At 42.8% G+C, this 25,733-nt stretch overlaps 1 protein-coding gene across 3 annotated transcripts in view; it reads right to left on the bottom strand.

Annotated features, from left to right (window-relative positions):
* Ranbp17 (RAN binding protein 17) overlaps positions 1 to 25,733 on the bottom strand; it is a 313,822-nt gene that overhangs the window by 46,731 nt on the left and 241,358 nt on the right. For 2 of the 3 annotated variants that reach the window (XM_085829032.1, XM_021175823.3), the window contains 2 exons: positions 7,945 to 8,159; positions 6,562 to 6,700 (listed from right to left, as the gene is read on the bottom strand). In XM_085829032.1, coding sequence (XP_085685158.1) covers positions 6,562 to 6,700; positions 7,945 to 8,159 — 354 coding nt within the window. The remainder of the gene's footprint in view (positions 1 to 6,561; positions 6,701 to 7,944; positions 8,160 to 25,733) is intronic. The other variant, XM_085829033.1, reaches the window with a different exon arrangement.

The raw sequence follows: 25,733 nt of genomic DNA, 5'->3' as shown, positions 1-25,733 counted from the left end.
GGAACTCAAGCAGGTCAGGAAGCAGGAGCTGAGCAGAGGTCACGGAGGGATGTTCTTTACTGGCTTGCATCTCCTGGCTTGCTCAGCCTGCTCTCTTATCGAACCAAGACTACCAGCCCAGAGATGGTCCCACCCACAAGGGGCCTTTCCCCCTTGATCACTAATTGAGAAAATGCCTTAGAGCTGGATCTCATGGAGGCATTTCCTCAACTGAAGCTCCTTTCTCTGTGGTAACTCCAGCTGTGTCAAGTTGACACAAAACTAGCCAGTACACTATTCAATCCTTATTTAGTGCATTTGTTGTTTTGATTATTATGTGTTGGGAGGAATTTCTTTTCTGGTCCAGTCTATTTGGAGCTCTGTAGGCTTCTTGTATGTTCATGGGCATGTCTTTCTTTAGGTTTGGGAAGTTTTCTTCTATAATTTTGTTGAAGATATTTACTGGCCCTTAAGTTGAAAATCTTCATGCTCATCTATACCTATTACCCTAGGTTTGGTCTTTTCATTGTGTCCTGGATTTCCTGGATGTTTGAGTTAGGATCTTTTTACATTTTGCATTTTCTTTGACTGTCGTGTCCATGTTTTCTATGGAATCTTCTCCACCTGAGATTCTCTCTTTCATCTCTTGTATTCTGTTGCTGATGCTCACATATATGGTTCCTGATTTCTTTCCTGGGATTTCTATCTCCAGAGTTGTCTCCCTTTGTGATTTCTTTATTGTTTCTATTTCCATTTTTAGATCCTGGATGGTTTTGTTCAATTCTTTCACCTGTTTGGTAGTGTTTTCTTGTAACTCTTTAAGGCATTTTTGTGTTTCCTTTTTAAGGGCTTCTAGCTGTTTACCTGTGTTTTCCTGTATTTCTATAAGGGAGTTGTTTATTTCCTTCTTAAAGTCCTCCATCATCATCATGAGAAGTGACTTTAGATCCACATCTTGCTTTTCTGGTGTGATGGTGTATCCAGGACTTGCTATGGTTGGAGAGTTTGGTTCTGATGATGCCAAGTAACCTTGGTTTCTGCTGCTTCTGTTCTTACGCTTACCTCCTGCCATCAGATTATCTCAAGTGCTAGCTGCCCTCAAAATATCTGATTGGAGCCTGTCCTTCCTATAATTCTAGTTGATTCAGGACTCAAGGGTTAAGGCTTAATAGTGTTTGTGAGTCATGTTGACAAGGGGTCAGTTGTACTGGCTGGCTTTGTGTGTCAACTTGACACAAGTTGGAGTTATCAGAGAAAGGAGCCTCCTTTTAGGAAATGCCTCCATGAGATCCAGGTAAGGCATTTTCTCAATTAGTGATTAAGGGTAGGAGGGCCTATTGTGGGTGGTGCTATCACTGGGATGGTAGTCCTGCCTTTGTTCAATAAGAAAGCAAGCTGAGCAAGCCAGGAGAAGCCAGTAAGCAGCATCCCTCCATGGCCTCTGCATCAGTTCCTGTCTTCAGGTTCCTGCCCTGTGTGAGCTGCTGTCCTGACTCTCTTTGGTGATGAACAGAAATGTGGAAGTGTAAGCTGAATAAACCCTTTCCTCCCCAACTTGCTTGCTTAGTCATGTTTGTGCAGGACTAAAAACCCTGTCTAAGACAGCCAGAAAGGACTATACAGAGAAGCACAGTAGTCTGAGAAAGAACCAATCAAACAACAGACCAACAACAAGTCCCCACCCCCCCAAAAAAAACCAAACCACAACCAAAAAACCACCACCAATATTCTACTGACTTAAACCCAATAAATTAAAACAAGTAAAGGCTTTACTCTAAACAAAGAGATGAGAGAGAAAGGGAAGTAAGAACAAAGATCAGGTGGGAAAGCACACATGGACTCTGCAGATTCAGACCCCAATCCATGGGTAGTTACACCCGATACTGTATTAAATACAATCCATGGGTAGTTACACCCGATACTGTATTAAATACAATCCATGGGTAGTTAAACACCCGATACTGTATTAAATACAATCCATGGGTAGTTAAATACCCGATACTGTATTAAATACAATCCATGGGTAGTTAAACACCCGATACTGTATTAAATACAATCCATGGGTAGTTAAACACCCGATACTGTATTAAATACAATCCATGGGTAGTTAAATACCCGATACTGTATTAAATACAATCCATGGGTAGTTAAACACCCGATACTGTATTAAAAGCAGAAAAGTCAGCTCTAATAAGCACGTCTAATCACAGATATATGCTGCAGAATGTCCATGTCCTCATCCCCAGAAACTGTGAACATATTAGGATTCACAGTGGGGAGTTAGGTACTGTTATCCAAGTGAGACACAGTGTAAACTCAAGTGTCCTTAGAACTGGAGAGAGTCACTCAAGGAGTTTTCTTTGTAGAATTCTGAGAGATTACAATGCTTTCTGCCTCTGTATTAAATATTTCAAAGCTGGAGACAATAGGCCTTGCTGACATTCTAACTTTAACTCATACCAGACATAGAATGTATAAGATTTATGCTTTAAGGTATCAAGTTTCTGATATCTTAGAAATAAGGTATGCACGTGCTCTATAAATAACCAATAGGAAATGTAAAGGCACTTTTTATAACTCAGAAAAGGATGCTGGGTGGTGAGATGGCTCTGTGAGTGAAGATACTTGCTGTCAAGCTTGATCCCTCAGGCTCTCATAGTGCAGTGCAAGAACCAAGCCCTGCAAGCTGTCCTCTGACAGGAACACTACGGCACATGCACCTCACCCCCAAACAAATACATGTAATAAGGAAACATGGTATTATCAGACAGAACTTCCAGAAAAAAAAAAAAAGTATTACCAAAGATTGTGAGGGTCATTTTGTGATAATTTAAAGGTAAGTTCATCAAAAGAATACCATAATTTCCAATATCTATGTACCTGACAGGAGCTTTGGAATATATAATTCAAAACCTGACAGAACCAAACAGAGACAGAGAGCTAAGACACAGCTATAATTAGTTAGACTTTAGTATTTTTCTCTTGCCAATTCATAGATAAATAGATAAAAGAAATTATACAATCAACCAGTAAGAATATAGATTATCAGAAAGTCATTAATCCACTGTCCTTTAATCTCAGGTAGAGGTAAGCAGATCTGAGTTCCAGGCCAGTGTGGTCTACAGAGCCCCAGGACAGGCAGGGCTACACAGAGGAAACCTGTCTTGAAAAAACAAAACCCAAGCCAGCTGAGAGAGAGACCGACTGACCAATCATTGAGTATATTCTATGACATAATGAAATAAAATTACACTCAATAATAGAACAAAAAGCATCTTCAAATAACTGAAATCTAAGCAATATCCTTCACAGGAACCACCTAATAATCACATGAAGATCAGTAGGGTAATGAAGAGATTTTTCTGGTTGTCCTGTCAGACAGCCTTCAGGGTACTTAGGTTTATACCCATAGACCTGAACTCCTAACTTTGGTTAAAGAAGCTTCTTTTTGCCAGGGGAAGTGATTAATGCAGAGGTTCAAAACTGACCAAAATGCTGAGAATGAGTGACTAAGGGTGCTCCATCTTAAACGGGACATCTGTATTAAGTCCCCAATCCCTAAAACTCAGGGAACATCTCAGAAGAGTGGGCAGGGGAATTAAGGATATGAAGGAGTGCTGGAAAAGGCTGTCTGCTGGATAGGATGTGGCCACTGGACTCATGAACTCACAGCAGCTATGGCTATCTGCACGATAAGCCAGTCAAAACTCAAGCAAAGCCTGGAGTAAGCCTCAAGAAATCCACCCAAGCCAATGAGCTACAAGCAGCTGACAGTTCCTGGGGAAGACAATTATTGTTTTGGGGGGTTAGACTGGTATGTTTTCAAGCTCTAGTAGATGTACCCTCCATGAGCATATAGGCAAGCAGCACTGCCTAGGAGGGTGTCTTAGTTAGGGTTTCACAGCTGTGAAGAGACATCATGACCAAGGCAACTCTTACGAAGGGCAACATTTAATTGGGGCTGGCTTACAGTTTCCAAGGTTCAGTCCATTATCATCATGGCAGCATGCAGGGAGACACGGTGTTGGAAAGATGCCTGAGATATTTACATCTTGATCTGCAGGTAGTAGGACAGTGTGTTCCACATTGGGCATGACTTGCGCATAGGAGACCTCAAAGCCCAACCCGCCCCACAGTGACACCCTTCCTCCAACAGGCTACATCTAATAGTGCCACTCCCTATGGGTCAAACATTCAAACACATGAGTCTATGAGAGCCATACCTATTCAAACTACCACAGTGGGTTACTAAAATGAGTAAGAAAAAGGACATGTTGGCTGGGGTCTGAGGAAATTTGAGAGGTCAAGTAGGGGGTGGATATAGAAATTAGTGTATATAATGAAATCCTCAAAGAATAAATAAAATATTATTAAAATATTTAATTGAATAGTAGTAAAGTCAGAATGTTTACTCTGTGAGATATGCTCATAATAATGCTGATTTAGTATATGAATACATTATAAAAGGTCTAAAGTCAATGAGCAATACATTTATCAAAAAACCAGACTAGATAAGAGAAAGCAAACTAAACTACAGAAGGAAGAGATTGTACTTAGTAAAGTAAAAATGAGAAAATGGAAAAGTCACCAACATGAAAGCTTTGCAGTAAAACTGGTAACTCCATCTAGAATGATAAGGAGGAGAGAAAACAGGACTCAATGAGCAGTATCAGGATATCACTGTAGCCATCACAGACATCCTCACAGCTGCCAGACATTACAGACAGACAAACAAGTAGATTCCTATAGACAGATGATTCAGACACACTGGGTAGCAGGTGGCTACTATGAACAACCTTATGACAATAAGAGAAACTTTAGGTAAAATGGACAAATTCTTAAAGACATGAACAGTCAAATACTCTGGTGATATAACAAATAATCAGAAGAGCCACTGAAGAAATTTTGTTTGTAGCTGGAAATTTCCCAAAGAAAATTCTAAGTCTGGTGGTTGAACTAGAGAATGCTAGTAAACATTAAACAGCCCCTGTACAATTCTATGCAAACCTCTGAGACAGCAAAGGAGGACACATTTCTGAGCTCATATTATGAAGGTACAAGACTAACACTAACACATGTCAGGGTTATAAAACCAGAACAAGTTAGGTGGTGTTGGCTCACACCTTAAATCCCAGCACTTGAGATACAGAGGCAGGTTCTAGGACAGCCAAGGCTACACAGAGAAATCCTGTCTTGAAAAACCAACCAACCAACCAACCAAAAATCCAAAACAACAGCAACAACAACAAACAAAGAAAAAGAAAATAGAAAAGTATATAAGATTTATAGGAGAATATATTAGTATAAAAGAATACACCAATATATGACACAAATAAAGATGTAAAAATCTGTATCAAAATCTTATCATCCTGAGTAAGGAATGCATGGTCAGTTTAACCTCTAAATATGACCTTTAATATTAGTATATTAGCACACACAACCCCCGTGTATTCTCTTACTAGTATTGTCCCACTTAGGTTTCTATACCGTGATAAAATTCCATGACCAGAAGCAACCTGAGGAGGAAATGGTTTATGTTATCTTACATCTCTCTGCTTCTTGGTCACTATGAGGTTGGAAACTTGGTTCTGTCAAATGTTTCCTGCCATTTAGGCCTAAAGTGAGGGGAACATGAGTCCACAAACTGAAAACTCTGAAATTATGAACCAAAATGTTAACATGTCTATTCTCAAGCATTTTGTTGTAGCAATAATTTACTAACAATATATGAATAAGAAATGAGCATAGAAATATCTTCAAATTATTCACTGGTATTATGGAAATTACAACCACAAAGAAACTGCATTTCGTATACACTATGATGGCTCAGCATGAAAAGAATCGCTCAAACCACTCAGGGATGGGGAGCAGCTGTAAGCTTTCTACACGGTTGTAGCAAAACAGTATGGGTCTACTGGAAAACGGCATCTCAGCACTGCAAAACTGACAGCATACAACCCAGAAATCCTACCCCAGGTATTTGTTCAAGGGGAATACAAAGAACTGTCAAGTGAAAACAATCCTAAGAGTCATTAGCTAATCTGTGGATAAAGGAAGTGTGGTAATCCATATAATGCAATCATACTCATCAGAAGAAAGGCATAAGTGAACTGACTTAAAAAACAACACAGATGATTCTCAAAGGCATTATGTTAAATCAAAGAAACAAGATACAAACTATTTCCTATATAAAGAATCCACTTATATGAGATTCTAGAAAGAGAAAGATAGTAGTTTCCTTGGAGTAGGGTCAAGTGTAAGGAAAAAATTTGATGAGGACATACTTGAACTTTCTGTAATGATACAAATACTTTATATAGTGTTGTGATTCATTATTGTGTATGCATTGATTAGAACGTTTTGGATTTTTATGGTATTTAAACTGTATCTCAAAACTGATAAAATTAATAGAATATTAAAGTGTATTTTTTCATTGGCAAGTAATATCTTGTAAAATAACCTTTCAGTTGGTCTGATAACATTTCTTTTCCGCTAACAGGACGAGAATCTCAATGAACACATACATTAAGAGAATGAAGTGAAGTCTTTCCTATAGAGAACAGTCTTGGCTATGAGCCTTACCAAGCGTGGTGAGTCCCTCTAAGAGAGACGTGAGAACGTACAGGAGCACAGGAGGCTCCAAGTTGGTGATGAAGCTCATGTGGTCCTGAGTGAGACATTCCAGCAGTGGATAGTAAGACTGGCTCAGCTTCCGGTATTGCTACACAAACAGACAGGAAATGTCAAGCTCTTGGATATGGCATCTCACGTAATGTACACACTATCAAGGCATAACACTCATGGCATGGCTAACCCAGAGCAGTATGGCATCTCGTGAGATGACAACATCTCTGTAAGCATGCTTACTAAGATGTGGTTTCTGATCCTCACTTCAGACTTATTCAATAAAAAGTGCTGAAGTGTGGCCTTCAACTAAGCCTTTCTTTTCATACATGGTAAATCCAGTCTCATGTACCCTTGGATCTGAGAACTTTCAAGGGTTCTCATGGTGGACCACAACTGTAGTGAAAAGCCCTGTCAATGAGGCTGCTGAACATGGTAACTTATGGGTTCCAATTTCTACTTTGTAATCTCTGTCATTGAGGCAAAGTGTTGACTCTGCGCTTTTCACTCTGTTGCAGGAGGCTTCTCAGCTAAGGTCTAGGAACATGACTCACACGAGCTCGCCAGCTAAGCCATGAAACCTCTGGGTGGGTGCAGGTGGAAAGTCTCAATGCTGAATTTGGTTATTTTAACAAGTACTGAAAACACATTGAACATACAATGGCTTTTGTATAAACTGGCAGAAATGTTTTAAAGAAGATCTGGTGAGACGAGTCTAGACATTCACATCTCCAACGAGCACCCCAGACATTTCTGAAAGGTTTCAAAGTTTAAGGTCATTAACATACACCACAGAATCAATGTCAGAGCAAAAAAGAGGCTGAGGGATCACATTTTAAAGCTCACTCATTTAAAAAGTGTGGCCTACAGGACAGAGACGATTAACTCAAGGTAAATGACTACCATTTAATACATGAGATTGCTTAACTTTCAGTTTAACACTATCTGCTATACCCACATCTTAATACAAAGGAAGGTCAAGCAGCACTGAGCTAGAGTGGAATGACAGGCAGAGACTCGGCACCCAATTCTGTATTTCCCTTGTGAACCATGAACATAGCTGAAAGCAGTCCACTGACACTACTAAATCTACTTTTCATGAGGAAGTTGGAGCACTTTGGATGACCAGTGGTCAGGGGTGACAGCTCTGACATTTTCAGCCTGTGTGTTGAATTATGAGTCATCACTATTGCTGTCCAGAGCTGGTTAAATCCAGAGAAAGGATGTTGCACTGAAATGTAGTGGGATTTGGATTCCCTGGGCTTCCCTGCAACAATTCCAGGCCTGTGGGGCTAGCATTTCATGTCTCAGAGGAAGGCCTTCCTGCACAGTAGCACTTACCAGCAAGTCACTGTGAGACACTGAAAGCAGCATTTTGACAAAGGCCTGGAGTACATTGTCAAAATGGTTGTCCCCATACAACTTGAAGACGCCAAAGCTGACATAATTTCCACACAATGCAGACTTGAGAGCTGAGTAGCAGATGGAGATGCCCTTGAGTTTCATTGGATAAATCTCATCTTTGGAGAGACTTCCAAGAGACAGGATCTGATTTCCTGTAGTAGGGTAAAAGCAGAAAGAAAGTGGTATGAGGAGACAAAATCTAACGCAGCTGTGAGACATACCAGCATTTCACCCTGCAGTTAGTGAGTACATTTCCTCCGGCACCTCCACCCAAAATGAATTATCCATTGTAAAAAATATAAATAAACAAGATCATTGACTTAGGAAGAATGAAGGCCCCAAGGAAAAAACAATCAATCAACGGTACCATTGAAGGTTCACATTGTTTATTTGGACGGTGACTACGCTGATACATACATAGACCTGAAGCAATGCACGGGAGACATATACTCTTAGGATTAGTATATGTACTTCAATGTAAATGTTAGGGTAAGGGGTGGGAAGATGTCTTGGTGGTTAAGGACACTTGCTGCCAAGTCTGAGGGCCTGAAATCCATCCCAGGTGGTGGAAGGAGAGACTGCATGGTATTAGGTTGCCCCCTTACTTACACACGTGCTGTGGTTTAGGTGTGCACACATGAATATACACATATACAGAAGTGCACAAAAATTCATACACAAATGCTGAAGAGGAGAGGGAAAAACTGAGTTATCAAACGTTTTAAAAAAGAGAGAGACAGAGGGCAAAACAACTAGTTAAGCAGAATCCCAGTATAGAGGGGAGGCAGGCACAAATCCCTCCGTTGCTTGAGGGGCTACAACATTTGAGAGCTTCTGGGAGAGGGAGGATTAGTTTCCTTTAGTGTTAAGGCCTGTGGTAGGCTGACCACATGGCGGGGCAGGAACCACTCCCAAGAGTACCTGGGCAACACAAACTGGATTCAATGGGGAAGATGAACTTGCAAGTTGAGTAGGAAGAGATGGGAGGGAGGTAATAGGAGCTGAGGGGTGAATATACTCAAAATATATTGCAGGATACATATACATATAATATATATATTGCAAAATATATTGTCCTCTATTGGATGTAGGGTTATTGAAGATTTTTTTCCCAATCAGTAGGTTGCTGATTTATCTTATCAACGATGTCCTTTGCCTTACAGAAACTTTTCAGTTTCATAAGGGCCCATTTATCAATTCTTGATCTTAGAGCATGAGCTACTGGAGTTCTGTTTAGGAAATTTCCCTCAATGTCAATGAGTTCAAGGCTCTTTCCCTCTTTCTCTTCTATTAGATTCAGTGTATCTGGTTTCATGTTGAGGTCCTTGATGCACTTGGACTTGAGCTTTGTACAAGGTGACAAATATGGGTCTATTTTCATCCTTCTACATACAGCCAGCCAGTTCGACCAGCACCATTTATTGAAGATGCTTTCTTTTTTCCATTGTGTATTTTTGATGTCTTTGTCAAAGATCAAGTGACAGTAAGTGTGTGGTTTTATTGCTGGGCCTTCAAAATATATAAAGAACTCAAGAAGTTAATCACCAAAAAAACCAAACAACCCAATCAAAAAATGGGGTATAGAACTAAGCCAAGAATTCACAGCAGAGGAATCTTGAAGGGCTGAGAAACACCTAAAGAAATGTTCAAAGTCCTTAGTGATCAGAGAAATGCAAATTAAAACAACCCTGAGATTCTACCTTACACCAGTCAGAATGGCTAAGATCAAAACCTCAGGTGACAACATATGTTGGTGAGGATGTGGAGAAAGAGGAACACTCCTCCATTGCTGGTGGGATTGCAAACTGGTAAAACCACTCTGGAAATCAATCTGGAGGTTCCTCAGAAAGTTGGAAATAGAGCTACCTGAAGACTCAGCTATACCAAACTTGGGAATATACCCAAAGATGCCCTACCATGTCACAGGGACACTAGTTCCACTATGCTCATAGCAGCCTTATTTGTGATAGCCAGAAGCTGAAAGCAACCTAGATGTCTCATGACAGAAGAGTGGATACAGAAAATGTGGTTCATTTACACAATGGAGTAATTACTCAGCTATTGAGAATGAGGACATCCTGACTTTTGCAGGCAAATGGAGGGAACTAGAAAATATCATCCTGAGTGAGGTAACTCAGACCTAAAAGGACATGCATGGTATGTACTCACTAATAAGTGGATATTAGCTCCCCCCAAAGGAAGAGAAAAAAACCTATACAGAATACACAAGATACAGTCTATAGAATTCAAAAGGCTCAACAAGCTGAAATGCCCAAGTGAGGATGCCTCAGTCCCACTTGGGAAAGAAAAGAAAGCAATCACAAGTGGGGAGGGAGGGAGTGACTTGGGAGAGAATGTAGATGGGGTGGGGGGTAGAGGGGAACCTAATCTGGTATTGGGTGAGGGAAAAGGACTGAAGCCCTAAAAGCCAACAGGAAGAACGTAAACAGGCAACCTCAGGCAAATAGGAGGTTGGAGGGAACCCCCCAGAATGCACCAGAGACCTGGGAGGTGAAGAGACCCTTGATGAAATGCCCAAAAGTAGGGAGAGGGAACTTATAGAGCCCACCTCCAGCAGGAAGACAGGATATCAAGTGAGGGATGGGGTTGCCATCCCACAGTCACACCTTTGACCCATAATTGTTTCTGTCTGAAAGAATTACAGGCATGGAAATGGAGAGGAGCCTGAGGAAAAGAAGGTCTAGCAACAGGCCTAAAGTGGGATCCAGCTCTTGGAGAAGTCCCAAGGCCTTGACACTATCACTGAGGCTATGGAATGCTCACAAAAGGGACCTATCATGACTGCCCTCTGAAAGACCCAACAAGCAGCTGAGAGTCAGATGCAGTTATTTGCACCCAACCAATGGACAGAAGCAGCTGATCCCTGTCGTTGAATTAGGGAATGCTGATAGAAGCTGATGAAGAGAGAAACTCTGTAGGAGGACCAGCAGTATCAATTAATTTGGAACCCCAACATCTCTCAAACACTGGACCACCAAACAAGCAACATACATCAGCTGATATGAGGCCTCCAACACACATACAGTAGAGGACTTCTGGGTCTGTGTTCATTCAGAGATGAAGCACCTAACCCTCAAGAGACTGGAGGCCCCAGGGAGTTTAGAGGTCGGGTGGGGTGGGGGGTGGGAGCATCCACATGGAGATGAGGTGGGGTGGGGAGGAGGTGTGGGATGTGGAGCAGTCGGATGGTGGATGGGGAAGGGCGGGGAACTGAATATGGAGTGTAAAAAATGAATTACAAATTAAATTAAATTAAAAGATACTGCAGCAAATTCTCAAAGAATTATCTTTAAAATTACTAAAAATAACCAGCTAAGTCATGAAGGATGGAGGGGGAGGAGAGGGAGAGCCGGAGGTGAGGGGACAGAGCAAGGGAGGGAGAGAGGGAGAGGAGAAAGCAAGCCTGAGATGTAAATGATTCTAAATTCTGGGTGGTTTAATTTCCTATGTGAACTTAATTAATCTAAGGTTACTTTATTTCTAGGAGCCCTATAGATTTGGAATTAGATGAGACACAGAATTACTGGCACTATACAAAATAATCACTGTGTTATTTCTTTTTTTCCTTTAGGTCTTAGAAGATCTTAAGATGATTAGTTTAAAAACTCTACTGAAATTCTAGGCTGTGATGGCTAACCCTGGTTGTCAACTTGACCACATCTAAAACCCAAACCGCTGGGCATGCCAGTGAGTTTGCCCTCACTCTTGCTGGCAAGTTCATCTAACCTGGAACTGGAACATTCTTTTGCTGATATTAGAACCTATTCTCCAGGATTCTAACACAGATTGATTTCTCTCTAGGAATCCTTCAGGACCTCAGTACCATACTGGCACTGCTGAGACATGTAGGCTCGTAGACCGAACTGAACAAATACCAGAATCTTAATCTACCTATTAATTAATCAACTCATTGTTGGGCTATCTGGACTGCAGCCTGTAAGACATTCTAATAAACCCCCCTTTTCATTTACATTATTCTATCAATTCTGTTCCCTTACCTTTAATTTTTATTTATTTATTTATTTATTCATTCATTCATTCATTCATTCATTCATTTACAAGATTTCTCTATGTAGTCCTGTCCTGGAACTCACTACATAGACTAGGCTGGCCTCAAACTCACAGAGATCTATCTGCTTGCCTCTGCCTCTTGTGTGCTGGGAGTAAAGTGTGCAGCCCTATGTTCAGTCTTCTGTTTGTTTTTGAACTCAGCCAAACAACTAGGCTGGTCTTGAACTCAGACCACCTGTCTCTGCCTTCCAGGTGTGTGCCATCACATGCTGCAGTTCCGTTCCTTTAGAGAACCCCGACGAATAAATACATATGCTGACCAATAACAAGACAAGGAACTGGTTATATAATCACTTTAACATTTTAGTAGTACTTAGCACTTATAATCAATAGTTTCTGTACCTGAAATGTGTTCTGAAAGTGTATAGCTTAAGCAATAGACACACTCTTTCTTAGCTCTTCTTTTTACTATTAAAGTGAGTGTTGCCTTTAAATATGAAATTAAGTTAAATTTCTAAACTCTAGAGGTGTAGTAGAGTTTAGTCTCTGCCGACTTGACTGAAGAAGGAAAGCTTCCGAGCGCCCACCACCTGGCCTGGCCGGAGGCAGAAGCGGCCCCAGAGGCCACCTGGGAGCTGGAGGAGGTGGAAGGGAAGCATCTGCAAGGTTTTCTGGACATGCTGGAATGAGCCATGGTGAAAAATGACTGCTAGGCTTGGACCGCGCTTTTTCTTCCTGTTTCTTGCTCAGAACCACTAATTCTGCTAATGATCTCAAGCCTGCAACTAAACGCCTGGCAAGAGGCAGGCATTTACCACACCATCTATACCATACCACCAACAGCTTCCCTTAGCACACACCAACAACAGCATTCTATACCACACATCAGTTTCTTCTCACACCTCATCATTTTTGATCCTGCTCCATCTTTTTTTTTTCTTTTTTAAAGATTTATTTATTTATTTATTATATGTAAGTACACTGTAGCTGTCTTCAGGCACACCAGAAGAGGGAGTCAGATCTCATTACAGATGGTTGTGAGCTGGGATTTGAACTCTGGACCTTTGGAAGAGCAGTCGGGTGCTCTTACCCACTGAGCCATCTCTCCAGCCCTTTTTTTTTTTTTTTTTTCTATTTTGTTTTGTTTTTTCGAGACAGGGTTTCTCTGTGTAGCCCTGGCTGTCCTGGAACTCACTTTGTAGACCAGGCTGGCCTCGAACTTAGAAATCTGCCTGCCTCTGCCTCCAGAGTGCTGGGATTATAGGCATGCACCACCACGCCCGGCCTGCTCCAGCTTCTTGATGTGCCCAATGTTTAGAGTCCTTTGAAGGTCCAACATGTTCATACACGTCATTACTTTAAGAGGGCTAGCCAGTGGCCCCTTGAGCCCCAACCTTCAACTCTTCCCTTGAACCTACTTACTCATCCCAATCATGGGCGTACAAGATATAGTACCTAAAATTTCTGCGATTTAAGAATATCATATGTTCCTCTTCATTTTCTTTAACTTCTAACTTTTCTGACTCTAGAAGATCAAAGGGCTACATGTCCACATCCAGGTTATGAGATGCTGGGGATCATACTGGGACTTTGAGCATTCTAGGCAAGTACCCTACCTGCTCCCACTTGATACACTGTGGCATATCATGATAACCACATGATACTTAGAGATTAAAAAGGACCATTTTCCTAGTGGAGCATGGAATAGAACTAGTCCAGAGAGTCCCTCTTGATCTGTTACTAAAGCACTGCCACTTCTCTTGTGGTCTCAGACGTCCATGTGGCTTTTGCCTATAATTCTGAGAACAAAAGTTTTGTCTGGAAAGCAGAAGTCTGTCTTGTAACTTAGTAGCACATCTTGTACCCTTTCTTGACCTTCTTCTAACTCACCTTAGAGACAGATACTATAGATCCACAAATACAGAATGCACTATGACAGCATTTGTTTAACAGGTACTACTTGTGAAGTGCTAGGGTAAGCACATGAACATAATCAACCTGTGCTCTGAGGAGTTCATTGGGATGGTGTGAAGAGAATTATCACTAACTCTGTAATACTGCTGCTGTGACCATGGAAGAGACAAGCTCTGTTTAGACAGAGGACAATAGGAAAGACTTGTGGGAACAGCTTATGTTGGAAAGGCCAATTACAGTTCTCAGTGCCTTCAGAAGATGTGATGTGTTCTGGATAAAGTACAAAAACTTGGGTCTAAAAAAGTAGGGTACTGCCTTGTCTCATATAAATATAAATCAGGGTCCTATCCCCACCCTTCCTTCTGAAGAAGAACACACTGCAGATAGACAAAAGCAAGAGCTAGGGTAAAATTCTGGAGGCAACAAGGCTCTCACACATCTTGTGTTTGTTGGGGGCCAGAGACAAAGAAAAGAAAGGTGAAGGCTTATACTGCCATCCTCAAGGGAGAGGTAGAGAGCAAGTGTCCCTTCACAGCCAGCAGGGCTGTCTTGTGAAGCCTTCCTTCCCCTGCTCTCCTCTCCCCTCAGATTAGACTGTGACTCCACAGTTTTGAATGTAACGGACTAGAGCATCTATCACTCACAGTGAGATTCAGGAGCCTAATCTTTTCTGCTATGCTAATGTTGCAATGTTGGCACACTTGCCTTTTGAACTGTGGCAGACAAGTCTGAACTGATTCCTTAATTCACTATTATGGTCTTTAAAAATCATGACTAATATGTCTGAATTAGGAAACTATCTTGCGTTACTCAAGTGTCCCAGCATTCGATGGTTGCTACCAAAGACCATGGAAGGAAAGGCTTGGTTCAGGCATTACTGTTTTCAGTCCAGCTTCTCTCTCTCCAGCATAGATTACTCAGTAATATGTTCCAAAATTGAGACTGTGCCTTCAAAAGGCTTAAAGTCTAGTAATTAGATTGACATTACTAGAAGACTCTTCTGAGTCTCTTAGATATGTTTTGTTTTGCTTGTTGTACCTCAAGTCTGTACAGTTCCAATCTAAGAGCAAGATCTGTCCCACAGCACTATAGTGGGAAGCAACTGGCCCCATTAGGCTGGCAGCCACTCAAGCCGTAAGAGTTGCTTCTATTCTATTACTGCAGCAGCACCAAAGGAAATGAGACTTTCCAAGCTCAGAACCAAATCAACACCCTGCCATAATTAGCAGTAGGGGCAAAGCCCCTCTCCCTAACACTGGGCCTGGATATGGCACATGTCAAAGCTATATAGGGCTCAGGAGAAGAGAGCTGAATGGCTAGCTCACCCAACTTACTCTTTGGTAATCTGGGAATGTTACTAATCTTTCTAAGTACCTGTTTCCTTATCAATAAAATGAAGATAATAGGACCCAAGGTTCTTACGTGGAGTAAAGAAGACAGCAAATGTGAAGGCTTACCAACAGTAAGCATCCAATAAACGTGCAGCATGACATCACACATGTTCACCTGTTCTCTAGTCTACGCCTATGGAAGAACTGTGGTCTGGAAAAGAGCAGGTGAAGCTAGCTATGTACAATGCAGAAAATGTCACTTCCCTCTAATCCCTTCCATTACATAATTCATGGTAAAGCCAGTATTCTACCATTTGCCTGCTCTCTGGCCCTTCATACACAATCAGCTCAAGTGAGCTGTCTGTGCACATCCTACTAGTTCTCTATGCCGTTGGGGGGACAGTGGCAGTGGAGGGAAGGAAGATGCAAGGGGTAAGATATCTCACACTATCATCTTATGGATAACCTTGCATCCTGACTTAGAAAAATACCCATCACAATGATTCATATTTTCTTCTTCCTCTTTCTAAAACTTTGTAACAAAGTTGATATTTAGTAGAGCACAGGCTGAAGCCTTTCTTAGTAGCTTGGCTGAACAGTGTATGAGAGACTGCATCAAAACGATGGAGCAGAGCAACTGTGAAAGACAGCTGCTTACTTCCAGGGCTCAGGTCACAGAATCTACTCTTGCCTCTACAGACCATCCAACGTGCCCAGAGAAAAGTGGTCTGTAGAAAAAATTAACAGTGAAGACTGGACGGGAATAATGTTTTTCCCTTTCAAATTACAAGCGATGAATGCAGCATTGATAAAGCTATAGAAAATTAAGCAAATTGTTAGGACTGTAAAATTAGTAGAGTGTTTACAGAAGATTGCTAGGAATCTTGTAGGAATGAACAAGTCCCGAATTCTACACTTCCCTACCATCCTTATCCTTTTTAAAAAATTAGATATTTTCTTCATTTACATTTCAAATGCTATCCCCAAAGCCCCCTTCCCACCCACTCCCGCTTCCTGGCCCCTACATTCCCCTGTACTGAGGCATATAAAGTTTGCAAGACCAAGGGGCCTCTTTTCCCAATGATGGCCGCGACTAGGCCATCTTCTGCTACATATGCAGCTAGAGACACGAGCTCTGGGAGTACTGGTTAGTTCATATTGTTGTTCCACCTATAGGGTTGCAGACCCCTTTAGCTCATTGGGTACTCTCTCTAGCTTCTCCATTGGGGGCCCTGTGTTCCATCCAATAGATGACTGTGAGCATCCACTTCTGCACTTGCCAGGCACTGGCATAGCCTCACAAGAGAGAGCTATGTCAGGGTCCTTTCAGCAACATCTTTCTGGCGTATGCAATAGTGCAACAGTGTCTGGGTTTGGTGGTTGTCTCCTTCTTCTGGCCCTGAACCCACATGGCAGGCTGCCTCAGCAAATGAGTCCCTCGGCCAATCCCATCAGCTGAAGCTCTTTATGCTTAAGGCTGAAGTAACAAATGCTTCCTCTTTCTCTGCAGCAATCATTTCCCTTTTGCTATTAGATCATTATCATCAGAATAACACACTCTTAAGACTTCTTCCATTTCAAAAGGGGGAACAACATAAGACCTCCCTGGCTGCTGCAAGATTTGCTTCTTTTGCAGCAAGACTCCTTAAAAAAGAAGTAACACTGGAAAACTGTCTCCATTTCTCCTCCCATTCTTACTAACAGGCTTTGGCTTTCTCTTCTTTCAGTCCTACCAGTCTTATTTCTCTTACATCAGTGCTGGTTGCAAGCACTCTTCTATGCAGATTCCTCCCTGCCCACCCCCCTTACCTCCTATACTCGGGTTTAAATCTAAGGTTTCTATGTTTATATTCCCTTCTATTGCCTCCACCTGAGTTTTGTAACTTTAAACTGCTCAAGAAAAAGAATGAATTTATGAAATTCCTAGGCAAATGGATGGACCTGGAGGGCATCATCCTGTGTGAGGTAACCCAATCACAAAGGAACTCACACAATATGTACTCACTGATAAGTGGATATTAGCCCAGAAATTTAGAATACCCAAGATATAAGATACAATTTGCTAAACGCATGAAACTCAAGAAGAACGAAGACCAAAGTGTGCACAATTTGCCCCTTCTTAGAATTGGGAACAAAATACCCATGGAAGGAGTTACAAAGCTTGGAGCTGAGACGAAAAGATGGACCATCTAGAAACTGCCATATCCGGGGATCCATCCCATAATCAGCTTCCAAACACTGACACCATTGCATACACTAGCAAGATTTTGCTAAAAGGACCCAGATATGGATGTCTCTTGTGAGGCTATGCCGGGGCCTAGCAAACACAGAAGTGGATGCTCACAGTCAGCTATTGGATGGATCACAGAGCCCCCAATGGAGGAGCTAGAAAAAGTACCCAAGGAGCTAAAGGGATCTGCAACCCTATAGATGGAACATCAATATGAACTAACCAATACCCCCCCTGGAGCTCGTGTCTCTAGCTGCATATGAATCAGAAGATGGCCTAGTCGGCCATCAGTGGAGAGGCCCCTTGGTCTTGCAAACTTTATATGCCTCAGTACAGGGGAACGCCAGGGCCAAGAAGTGGGAGTGGGTGGGTAGGGGAGTGGGTGGGGGAGTGTGTGTGGGACTTTTGGGATAGCATTGGAAATGTAATTGAAATAAATACCCAATTAAAAAAAAAAAAGAATCAACAACTCACAGATACTTCTCTAGCCTGGAACTACCTTCCAGACTCCATAGTCACATCTACATTCAGCATCTATACTTGGATGGGACCAACATCTCAAACTTGGTCAATGTTTCTCCATCCCAGTGAGCAGCAACTCCCTTTCTCTTGCTGCTTTGCTAAATTTCTTTGATTATGTTCTTTCCACACACTGTTCATTCAACTACTCGACTCTATTTAGCTTCAAGATATAACCAGTGCTCCGTCACTTCTCAACACTGTGACTTTTACTTAGGATTCTAGCAGTTCTGCAAATTGGAGTTTTCTCGTTCTGTATCACTACCCCTTCCCTTTGGTTTTTTTTTTTTTTTTGGTTTTTCGAGACAGGGTTTCTCTGTGTAGCCCTGGCTGTCCTGGAACTCACTTTGTAGACCAAGCTGGCCTTGAACTCAGAAATCCACCTGCCTCTGCTAGGATTAAAGGCGTGTGCCACCACGCCCGGCTTTCCCTTTGTTTTTTGAGTCAGGGTTTCTCTGTATAGTCCGGTCTATCCTGGAACTTGCTCTGTATACAAGACTGGCCTCGAATTCTCAGAGAACTTCCTGTCTTTGCCTCCCAAGCTCTGGGATTAAAGGTGTGCACCACCATTGCTTGGCAGCCTATTTCTCTTATTTAATAAAAGGGGTTCTTTAAACTTTTTGTGAGCTCGTTGAAAATTTCACACAATGCCTTTTGATCATATCCATCTCTTCCTTAGATTCCCTCCAGACCCAACATTGTGTCCTTTTCCCTCCTGTTCATCAAGTCCAATTTGTGTTGCCCACGTATTATTTTTGTGAGGGGTGCTCAAACTTTATTGATGGAATGTATTCAAGAGAGTAGGGAGGGCTTCTTAGACCCCTCCTGTTATTATGGGGGTCAGGATGGAAATTGTGAGGGAGATGCTCAGTGTTGGGGGCCGAGTTGGGATAGGGACTCCTCAGCAACCGAGGGCCTCTCTCTTGCTCTCAGTGTCCTTACTTGGGTGGATGGTCCAGGGTTTCTTACTCCTTGTAGGCCATGTAGGCCATGAGGTCCATCACCCTGTTGCTGTAGCCATATTCATTGTCATAACAGGAAATGAGCTTGACAAAGTTGTCATTGAGAGCAATGCCAGCCCCAACATCAAAGGTGGAAGAGTGGGAGTTGCTGCTGAAGTCGCAGGATGCCCTTCAGTGGGCCCTCAGATGCCTGCTTCAGCATCTTCTTGATGTCTTCATACTTGGCAGGTTTCTCCAGGCAGCATGTCAGATCCACAACGGATACACTGGGGGCAGAAACATGGAAGGCCATGCCAGTGAGCTTCCCATTCAGCTCTGGGATGACCTTGCCCACAGCCTTGGCAGCACCAGTGGATGCAGGGATGATGTTCTGGGCAGCTCCATGGCCAACACACCATAGCTTTCCAGAGGGGCCATCAACAGTCTTCTGCGTGGCAGTGATGGCATGGACTGTGGTCATGAGCCTTTCCACGATGCCAAAGTTGTCAGGGATGACCTTGTCCAGGGGGGCTAAGCAGCTGATGGTGCAGGATGCATTGCTGACAATCTTGAGTGAGTTGTCATATTTCTCATAGTTCATACCCATCACAAACATGGGGGCATCAGCAGAAGGGTCAGAGATGATGACCCTTTTGGCTCCACCCTTCAAGTGGGCCCCAGCCTTCTCCATGGTGGTGAAGATGCCAGTAGACTCCAGGACATACTCAGCACCAGCACCACTTCATTTGATTTTAGCGGGGTCTCACTCCTGGAAGATAGTGATGAGCTTCCCGTTGATGACAAGCTTCCCATTCTCAGCCTTGACTCTCAGCTGTTGAACTTGCCATGGGTGGAGTCATACTGGAAAATGTAGACCATGTATGAAGGTCAATGAAGGGGTCACTGATGGCAACAATCTCCACTTTGCCAAGTGGAGAGCAGACGGCAGCCCTGATAACCAGGTGCCCAATATGGCCAAATCTGTTCACACCGACCTTCACCATTTTGTCTAAGGCATGAGACTGGCACTGCACAAGAAGATGTGGCTGTCTCTGGAACAGGGAGGAGCAGAGAGTCTGCTCACATATTCTTGAACACAAAAATATGTCTGTCTATCTGTATATATGACATGAGTGCCCCATGCCTGTGGAGGGTGCTGAACTCCCCGACCTTGGGTTACAGGTAGTTGTGAACTTCTCCATGTGGGTGGTGGGAACCCGATTTTGGTTTTCTGGAAGAGCAGCATGTGCTCTTAACCACTGAGTCATCTCTCTCATGGGGTCCCTTCCTTTCATTCCTTTTTTTTCTCTCATTCCTTTTCTCTCTCTTTTCTTCCTTCCTTTTTCTCTTTCTTTCTTTTTTCTTCTTCTTTTAACTAGGTATTTTCTTTATATATATTTCAAATGCTATCCCAAAAGTTCCCATACCCTCCCCCCGCCCTGCTCCCCTACCCACCCACTCCCACTTCTTGGCCCTGCCATTCCCCTGTCCTGGGGCATATAAAGTTTGCAAGACCAAGGGGCCTCTCTTCCCAGTGATGGGCTCTAGGCCATATTCTGCTAAATATGCAGCTAGAGACACGAGCTCTGGGGGTACTAGTTAGTTCATATTGTTGTTCCACCTATAGGGTTACAAACCACTTCAGCTCCTTGGGTACTTTCTCTAGCTCCTCCATTGGGGGCCCTGTGTTCCATCTTATAGATGACCAGCAATACCTCTCCTGGGCATATACCCAGAAGATGTCCCAACCGGTAATAAGAACACATGCTCCACTATGTTCACAGCAGCCTTATTTATAATAACCAGAAGCTGGAAAGAACCCAGATGTCCCTCAGCAGAGGAATGGATATAGAAAATGTGGTGCATTACACAATGGAGTACTACTCCACTATTAAAAACAATGAATTTATGAAATTCTTGGACAAATGGATGTATCTGGAGGATATCATCCTTAGTGAGGTAACCCAATCACAAAATAAGTCATTAGATATGCACTCACTGATAAGTGGATATTAGCCCAGAAACATAGAACACCCAAGATACAATTTGCAAAACACAAGAAAATCAAGAAGAGGGAAGACCAACAGGTCATACTTCATTCCTCCTTAGAATAGGGAACAAAATACCCATGAAAGGCGTTACAGAGACAAAGTTTCTTTTTCTTTCTTTCTTCTTACAACTCAGAATCAGCCCCTCCTCTCCTCCCAGTATCCCTTCATGCACCCCCCCCCCATCCCTCCTTCTCTTTAGAGAAGGGGGAGCCCCCTTTGGGGTGTTGGTCCCTCCCACTCCCACTTGAAATCACTGAAGGACTAGGCACATCCTTTCCCACTGAGGCCAGACAAAGCTGTCCATTTAGGGGATCAGGAACAGGATCTATAGGCAGGCAGGCAGGCAACAGGCTCAGGGACATCCCCTGTTGCAGTTATATGGGGGACCTGCATGGATACCAAGCTGCTCATCTGTTACATGTGTGCAGGGGCCTTAGGTCCAGCCTGTGCACCCTCTTTCGTTGGTGAATTCAGTCTCTGAAGGCTTCCACGGATCCAGGTTAGCTGACTCTGTCCTCACTGGGTTCCTCAGTCTTTTTCCCAACTATTCTGTAAGAAGCTCCATCTAATGTTTGCGTGTGAGTCTCTGCATCTCTGTCCATTAGCTTCTGGAGAGCCTCTTAGAGGACAGTTATGCTAAGTTTCTGTCTCTGCAGACTGTCACAGACAGAGCAGCTGGGGTGACAGGTGGAGCCAACTAGGATAGGTGGTGGGGTAGGGCTCCAAGCTGGCTAGTTTTGGGGCCCCTGTAGGTTTCCATGTGCAGGCAAGATGCTCTTGGGTCCTGCAAGGCTCCTTTGGATATATCGGGCAAGGCCAGAGGTAGACAATGGTGCTAAGGGGACTGTGCGTGGCTGTGCCACTCACAGGGACCATTTCTTATCCCTTCAAAAGAAATGTGTCTGCTCTGCCCTTGGAGTTTGAATGAGAAATCTCTTTCAGGTTTCTTGAGCACCGTGAAGCATAGTCATAGCATGAGCTGAGTGGATTCTTCATTAATCATCCATCTAAACATCCTGCTGCTCTCAAGCTGTCTTAGGGAAGACAGCTGTGTGTTTTTCTGTGTTTATCTTCTCACCCCTTATAAGTTCCAGTATCACACAGCACATGCTCAACAAACATTTGCCACACCATGAAAGAAGTCATTAGTGTTCTTGTGCAAAGGAGGTTTAGTCTAACCCCTGTAGTTTCTGAGACACCATGGAGTAGACTTTAAGGACTTTCTTTTGGTAAATTAGCTGTTACGAATTTTGGGGTCTTTGAGGGATAATCATTTTAGTGCCTCCACAAGACTTTCGGAACCTTTACCATCTGCATGTCAACCATAATGCCCAGACCACGCCCATGGCCTTGGACTGTGTGTTTCTTACAACTATTATTTCCTGCTGGCATCTTACAAGATCTCTAAGTGTTTCAGGACCTCTGCAGTCTTCATCTATTGTCCTGTTATCATCTTAATATAAATATATGACCAAAGCTTCTACTCCTAATGTGGCATTCCAGGAATTCTTAATGGGAGATACCCTTCACAAACAAATACTACAACTATGTAGCCAGCCAGGCCTCCTCTTCCCCCTTCTTTTTTTTTCCCTAGAGAACTTCTGTGGGACTTTCACAGACTCCTGGGGCTCTGTAAAACTCAGTGAATAAACCACTAGTTTGTTACCCGTGTCCTAAGGAGTACCAATGGTTTGTATAAAATGTTACAAATGGGCTGGCAAGATGGCTTAGTGGGTAAGAGCACTGACTGCTCTTCTAAAGGTCCGGAGTTCAAATCCCAGCAAGCACATGGTGGCTCACAACCACCTGTAATGAGATCTGATTCCCTTTTCTGGTGCATCTGAAGTCAGCTACAGTGTACTCATGCATAATAATAAATGAATCTTTGGGCCAGAGCAAGCAGGGACTGGGCAAGCAGAGCTGACCGGAGTGAGAAGGGCCGGCCAGACCACATGAAGGCTCACAACCATCTGTACAGCTACAGTGTAATCACATACATAAAATAAATAAATAAATCTTTAAAAACAACAAAAAAACCTGTACAAACTCAATTTATGTGTTAAGCACATGTTGCTTCAAAAATGTAAATTCTTTATTCTTTAATAAAAATTTGAGATTCTGTCTGTCTATCCATCTATCTATGCATGCGTATGAGTGTTTTGACTACATGTACGTTTGTGAACTCTGTGTGTCTGGTGCCTCTGGAGGCCAGATAGTTGACTGGATTACTTGGGATTGGACTTACAGGCCAATTAGAGTGGCCATGTTAGTGTGGAAATGAAACCCTGGCCCTCTGCAGAGCCATTTACCTCAGCCCAAGAGGTAAATGGAATAATCGTATTTTGCTCAAGCTATTTTTAAAATTTAAATTGTTACAGCCTAAGCTTTCTAAAGTCCATTACAAAAGGAAAAAATACAAGCGACCCCACGTCAGCCAGCCTTGTGAAAACGAGCAGCATTTCTCCCTCTGTGCACTCTTCAACCAATACACGCCACTGAAGATACCAGGGCCCAGAGGCGATGGGAAGAAAAGATTAAACAAATGGAAATTGAGCATAAAAACATCCACTTCTTAAAACTGAGAAGTAGGTTTCCAGAGTAATAACATTTATTACACTGCATGCAACATTTTAATCAAAAATTTCGAGAAGAGCTTTCTTTTATTAAGTTGCTCAGGCTGAAGGACCATTGCACTAAGTTTTGAAATACATGTTCTTGAAGCAATTTAAAACTCATTAGAAATAATAGGCTAGGGCTAGTAGAAAATGTGGTAAAATTTAATCCTCATCCAAATGTTACCTGGGCTGTACAAACAGGAAATTGTTTTGTGCTACTGTGGCTAACCTCAGTGCTGACCCTGAGCTGTAACGGCAAGAGCAGCTGAGAGCTGAAGCAAAATTAAAAACTTACATCAAAGTATATCATGACAGAATGTAGATAAATAAAACAGCATATCAAAAGTATTATTTTTCTGCCAGTCTCACAGAGCAGTGAAGAAGAGATAGTCTTCAAAATACGCAATAAATCAGGTGCATTAAGAACTGAGCTTCTCTAGGTCCACCCCTCCCCTGACTCCAAGCACTGTCTAGGAGAGGGGAGCAAAGGGAAGCTCAGTGGGGATGGGGACAGAGGGACTGTAGAATATGCTTCCTTCACCTTGGATAACCCAAAGAAGTGTTTCAAGCTCTGCCCAGTCTCTCCTGTTAACTCTTCCATCTTCCAGATTCCTAGATGGCAGCCCTCCAACGGGTTCCAGCACAATCTCCCTCCAACTAGCATTCCAGACTCTCCAGAGGAAAAGCATGGTAAAAACCATGCCAGGCCCCAAAAGGCTGGTGGAAGCCAGGATGGGATCTGCAGAGATAGGGAGAGTCTTCTACGAGTTCATGTGAAATGCACGTGTTAGAGCCAGTAGTAACACAGTTGAAGGATAGTTTCCCACTTGTACTTTGCTTTCTCTCAAGCTTTGGGACAAAAATCACCAAAACACAAGTGCTTGTCATAAAGGTCCTAATTCTTCTTAAGGAGCAGTAAAGGGATATGGAGAAGTTACCATCTACGGTCACACTGACTTCCAATCCCACCAACGGCTAGCTATCTAATACCTGGTAAGCTTCTTCACGCCAACAACTTCAATGTCAATTTCTTGTTACAGTAATCACAATAGCTGGTCTGGCTAACTGGTCTAAGGCCTTTCAGGACAGTATGAGTGAATTCTTTATAACCACCTCATAAGCTATGTATTATTCTTTCCATTTAAGAAGAAACTGAAGAAACTTAACCAAGGTCATGAACTAGCAATACCTGCCCTGAGGTATTGCTTGTGGAATATATGACAAATGACTTAATACAGGAGGAAGCACACAATGGCCACTAAAACCAGAAACTACCTACATTATTATTCTAAATTGAGAAGCAGATCCTGACTCTAATTTTCTAGCCTTTCTTCTAAGCAACAAAGTCCATTCCTGAATGTCTGTTCAGCAATACTTGGGTGTAATCTCATTACTTGGGAGTAGAGGCAGGAGAAGAAAAGAAGCTCAAGCCTCCACACGTGAAGGCAGTGAAGCCAGCCTGGGCTGTGTGAGACCTACTTCAACTTGCATGCTTTCAAGGCTTCCTGCCTTTCCTCGCTTCTTCTCCTCCTCCAATGCAATCTTCACACTGTTCTGTTTCTCATGTTTTACGGCAATGCCTTCTCCTGTGCCTGACTACTGTGTTGGACACTAGAGAGCTTTTAAGATCACAGGGTTGACAGTGTGTGTAGGCCTCCTCTTGGTGTCACTAGCCAGGGTTACATTCTACAATGAAAAGCCAGCTGCACCACAGAGGAAGGGCTGAGGTGACTACTTTCAGGAACCCATTGCAGCAGTTAATAAGCTCCAAAGCATCTGGAGAGGGAGCCCAACATTTCCATCATGCAAGCCCTGCCAGTTACCAAGTAATGCCTATGTATATTGCTTCACAGTGATAATTGCTGAGTAACGGCTCAGTGCATAAGTGTGTTACTACTTTCTTAGAGGACTTTTGTCCCAGCTCATAACTGGTTATAACTGCAGCTCCAGGAGATCTGATGCCTTCTTCTGACCTCTTCAGACAGTAGGCATGCACATGGTGCACATATACACATGAAAGCAAAATACACATTAAAATGTAGCCATTGGTACAAGGCAAAATGAGAGTGTAGCGTGCTGCCCTAATAGACAGT

This window comes from Mus caroli, unplaced genomic scaffold (genome assembly GCF_978045245.1).
Source record: "Mus caroli unplaced genomic scaffold, Mus_caroli_1 scaffold_13, whole genome shotgun sequence".
Classification (NCBI taxonomy): domain Eukaryota; kingdom Metazoa; phylum Chordata; class Mammalia; order Rodentia; family Muridae; genus Mus; species Mus caroli.
Note: the sequence above shows the minus strand (reverse complement) of the source record. Positions and strands in the feature narration are given on the sequence as shown.